Source organism: Nematolebias whitei, chromosome 19 (assembly GCF_014905685.2).
Source record: "Nematolebias whitei isolate Nwh7 chromosome 19, NemWhi1, whole genome shotgun sequence".
NCBI classification, from domain to species: Eukaryota; Metazoa; Chordata; class Actinopteri; order Cyprinodontiformes; family Rivulidae; genus Nematolebias; species Nematolebias whitei.
In genome coordinates, this window is record NC_056516.1 from 18721944 (window position 1) to 18727040 (window position 5097).

At 39.2% G+C, this 5097-nt stretch overlaps 1 protein-coding gene across 1 annotated transcript in view; it reads right to left on the reverse strand.

Moving 5' to 3' along the window:
* Positions 1–4384: 4384 nt before the first annotated feature.
* LOC119425806 (homeobox protein Hox-A11a) overlaps positions 4385–5097 on the reverse strand; it is a 1799-nt gene continuing 1086 nt past the window's right edge. Inside the window, exon 2 of the mRNA XM_037693354.1 lies at positions 4385–4617. Coding sequence (XP_037549282.1) covers positions 4385–4617 — 233 coding nt within the window. The remainder of the gene's footprint in view (positions 4618–5097) is intronic.

A 5097-nucleotide genomic window follows, 5' to 3' on the forward strand; every position in this document is an offset into this window, starting at 1 on the left:
ATATATATATATATATATATATATATATATATATATATATATATATACTTTTTTTAATGGGAATAAAAACTCAGTTAATTTAAACTTAAATAGACGCTGCAGGAATTTTGCGTAAAGGTGGAAAATCAAGTTTAAAAGCGCATGAGGTGCTGTGACCCAAGAACAAAGGCATACTATAAAAAACGCTACGGGAGTGGCTGAGAACTATTTTAAACTGGAAGACACCACCTTTGTCTAAAATACCCGTTTTTATAAGGCGCAAATGATCTCATCTCCCAAAAAATCACGACAAAACATTAAAAATGCGCAGATTTTTTTATTCTTTCAGACACTTTTCTGCGAAGAAAATGTAAATATTTCAACTCGGTTGTTTTCTATTGAATGATTGTGCCACATCGACTAACTTTTAGCAAGTATGTGCTTAACTTAAAAGAAGAGTAAAATAAATCAGCAACACGTGTGAATAACAAAATATGGTGTGGGCAAAATCAACTTAAGTAGGTTTAGTTTAACCAACAATAAATAATCAATATATTATTATATATATATATATATATATATATATATCCTGCATTGGCTTTTTATAATCTTAATATAAATGGGTTAGAAAATTTCGATTGATTAATCTTAACTTCCAGCTTTTATTTTTTTTATAATGTGCCTTTTATATATTTGTTTTTTACTTGCTTGCACATCTATTTTTATTTCTGTTATAGCTTCACTTAACATCTTTTGCGTTCAAAATAACAGTGTGCGTGCCATTTTGGACTATTTTTAGCTCATTAGTGTGTTGTTGATTTATTTATTTTTTTTTAGATAAAATATTCTCAACTCTGAAGCCGAGCTCATTTCAGTTTAGTATTTTTTATTTTATTTTATTTGCGTTTTTAGAGGAGCTAACAGCTCACCGCATTAAAGACCTTAAAATAAGCGTGGTGCGTGAAAAGCCACAGTAAAATCTCTGTTGCCATTTTTTCAAGTTGTAGTTCTTTTTTTTTAGCATTTTACATTAGTGAGCTTTATTTCAAGTCTGTTAGTAAAATTTAAAAAAATCTGTGGAAAGAAACATTGAAATTGAGCACAGAGGTTTCCAAACTGACACGGGAAGCTCGCTGCGTCTTTTTTTGTTTCTTTCCACGCATGAACCCATTCTTCAGGATCAAATCGTGGAAACCACTAAACGAAGGGAAATCTTTGCTCCTTCAAAATGTTAAATCTACGATAAGGTTTTCACCAAAGCCAGTCAACAGAGTCTCTTGTTTCTTTTGGGTCATTTGATCCAGAAAGGTAACCAAATCCGTCGATTAATAACGCGCGCGCGGTCTCTTTTGGGGCCTGCACACGCCATCTAGTCTCGGGCCATCGATATCTTTGTGTTACAGTTATTAATTGTAGCTATTAAATCTTCATTTCCACAGCTGCCCTGGCTGCTACGTCCTGAAAACACTTTCCCCCGACCAGGCTTTGATCAGGCCCATATAACCGTGGCCGAGGAGGCCGTTTGAGTCGGATCATGTTCGTCCTGAGTGCAGTTATGAACAATAATGCGGCGTTTTATTACATCCAGCGGAAGCATTTATTTTTCACGAGAGACAAAGGAGAGAGGGAGGCGGAGGAAAGGAGGAGGAAGACCCGGTCCAGAATAGCCTCGACTCTTGAACTGACACCAAAAAGTTCAGCTCCATAGCAGGAAGGGAACAGGAGACGATATGCGCCATGCCACAATCGCGCCGACCTTTCCAAACCTTTCCAATGACTGTATTTGTGCACTATTTGGCGCGCACCGTGTCTTTTAGGAGCGTGAAATGTGGATTCTTTGATGAAGAAGAAGAGTAAGCACACAACGCGCGTGCTGTGATTGAAGGTGCTGCTCGGGCTCCTAATAACAAAGCAAACGTTTAAGCGCCGCGCACACTCTGGCACAAAAGAAGGTCGTTTTTAACCATTTAAGGAGGATTTTAATCCAAAACCTTTACTTTAGAACTTTACATGTGCACGTTGGTTCTGCTATACTTAAACCATTAAAACCGCCCAGCTCAGCAAAATGAAAAGCACGTGCAGCATGAAGACACATGTGTTACCTTTTTAGGAGATTAAGGAAGGTCGTCCCTCTCTGCGCCAGAAAGAAAGTAAACAATCTAGTGCCAAAGGTGAGCAAAACGGCTTTATTAATATAATGAATTAGTTTAAAGTATGTGGAGTAAAACAATTAAAGGCTTTATGTTTTCTTGGCAACATTTACCTGTTTTCTCTTTGACCAGAAGATCCAAGGCCATGACTTTGGTTCCATAGCGCCGCCCGGTGGTAGGAGCGTGAAAGCCTTCGGTTCTCCTGAGCTGATTCCATTTGGATCAACCCACGAAAGGCAAGAAGCCTCCCAAATGAAGTCCATGCAGGCAGCGCGCAAAGACTCTCCCAATCCGTCCTCTGCTTGTCGTGGCTGTCGCCTCCTTGGAAACACAGTTAATAACCTTGGGTCTCAGACGGTTTATTGCACCAACACTCCAATTGTACAAATGCTCCAGACTCTCAGACAGCTTTTATGGCCGCGTTGCTGCGGCAACGGTGGGAGGATGTACCGTAATTAGGGACGGAATTCCAGCGCGCAGTAAAGGATGCGCAAGGCAAGGCCGGACTATGGCTGAGCAGAGGCAACCATAAACTTCAGCCTCTCTCTCCCAGCGTTTATGGCCCTTTTGACTGTCATATATGAACGCCAATGCGCTGCGGCCAGCCCTCATAAACACTGTGATAACAACAGCAAATATGGCGACTCTCGCCAAAGGAGGCTGTTGAACGAGCGTTTCCAGCGCCAGTCAGCAAGATGACAGCTTGCGCTCACAAAAAGAGAGAACTTCCCAGAGACAGAGCACTGGAAGGCAAACTGCTGCAAAGTTTGGCAAATGTGCATTCTGTGGATAAACTGAGTTCTCCATGTTGACCGTCTCAGAAATAAAGCTATGCTGCATCAGTTGGTTAACCGCTCGTGCGATTGTTGGTTTGAAAATATATATATATTTTAAATCCTGGCTTGATTTTTGTTATTTTTTATTTAATTTTGTGTGCTATAGTTCTTAAATTTATTGAAAACCTAGTAGCTAACTATTATTGTATAAGATGATATATTTTAAAATAAATTTCAGTCTTTCTGTAGTGTGTATGCATGTATGTGTGTGTGTGTGTGTATGTGTGTGTGTGTCAGCCTGTTTGATTGGAGAGTTCAAATTTTGACAAATATTTTGCACGATTTTATTAGTTTGCTGTGCCCTTTGCTGAAACTTTGCTGTAAGTGCGAGTTTCCATGCGTTGACGTTTTGTGCGTAAAAGGCGCGCATTTGCTCCATCAGAAATAAACACTCAAAAGAATAAATACCAAATGCATTTTTTTTTCATCACCAAGACAGTAGAATTAAGGTGTTATTTATGTTTTCATGTCTTTATTTGGAAATATAATATAATACACAATAATGTGGGCATACCGAGCAGTTGATTCAATGCGATGACCCTGACTGCGCGCACTTGAAAATGCAACATTTTTTGCAATTTTACACCACAAGTAACCAAAAACTTACTGTTTATGATTCTTTTCTTTAAGTGTAATTATCATCAGACCCCCCCCCCCCCTTAAAAAAATTGCCCGCTGCATATTTACGCCACACCTGTGTGAATGTGTTGTATCAGTGCAACTCAACGCGGATCCAGCGGAGCAGCTTATGCCTCTGGTTTGGCCTGAATGGTCTGATAGTCTTCCAAAATGTAAAGAAAACAAAAGAGCTTCAACAGATAGGCAATCTATTAAAAAATCTTCCCTCTCCTTTTTTTTTTTTTTTTTCTTTTACGCAGGCACCGTCAGAGACTACAACAAGCTGGTTTGGAGGTCACCTCTGACTGAATCTCAGCAGCCTTCTTGTGATCAATAAACGAGAGAGTAAACAAGTGGCTACAAATAAATAAGCACAAAAAAACATAAACAGAAACACAATAACCCCATCATGATTTTGGTCACACCAATTGGAATAACCTAAAATCGCCATAGCTTTGATTTTTAACAACAAGACGCATAAAAACAACTTAATTAATCTTTTGATTACAAAATACACTGAAGCAGTCTATTAAAACTGCTGTTTCCCCCGGCACGGTTTGAAAACAATCTTTCAGCTTTAACTTGAATCCTGCAGGGCGGCCACAGAAAACAGCTTCTCAGTTCAAGCTATTTCATATTAGTTGTCCTCGAACTTGAAATTAACCACTCAGGGTGTGTTATTGCTGCCGTCGCGGCCATTATGGCGCACGAAGTCCACTTGCAGGAGAGCCAGGGAGCCTGTAAACGTATAGCCAGTCCCCACGCAGGGAGTGGGACCACCGGAGCTGCTCTCGTTGCCCCCTAAAGCAGGGGATTGGACGTGTAATACTGTAATCTGTCCCTGTTCAGTTTCTTCTCTTTCATGCGGCGGTTCTGGAACCAGATCTTGACTTGTCGGTCGGTGAGGTTGAGCATCCGAGACAGTTGCAGCCGTTTCTCCTTGTTGATGTAGACGCTGAAAAAGAACTCTCGTTCCAGTTCTCTGATCTGATATTTGGAGTAAGGGCACCTCTTCTTGCGGATCCTTTGTCCACCTGCAAGTCACACAACAGAGAGAGCACCAGTCACAAAATAAAAGCTTGGATTCTCCATTAGTAACACATTTACAGTGAAAATAATGGCAAAGCATTTCGTGTTGGTTTAAAGCACACTGATTTTTTTAAAATAAATACAAAACAATCTTCCTTTCATGTCCACAGCAGCTCACTGCTGCATTGAATACGTTTTTTTTTAGAAAAACTATTTTTTGTGCAGAATATAAACCCACGAATAAATGAGAGCACATTAAAAATTATATGATATATTTAACACACAAAGTTTGTGTTATGACTTTAAAAGGCACCTTAAGAACTGCTTTAATGCAAAGGAAGCGTGAAACAAGCTCGCTCCTAATAAAGACAAAATAACAATAATGCGTTTTCTCCAGAAACTTCAGGGACAGCAGAAGAAAAAAAAAACAATTTTTAATATGCTCTCATTATAAAAATATATATATTAAAAAATATATATAATAT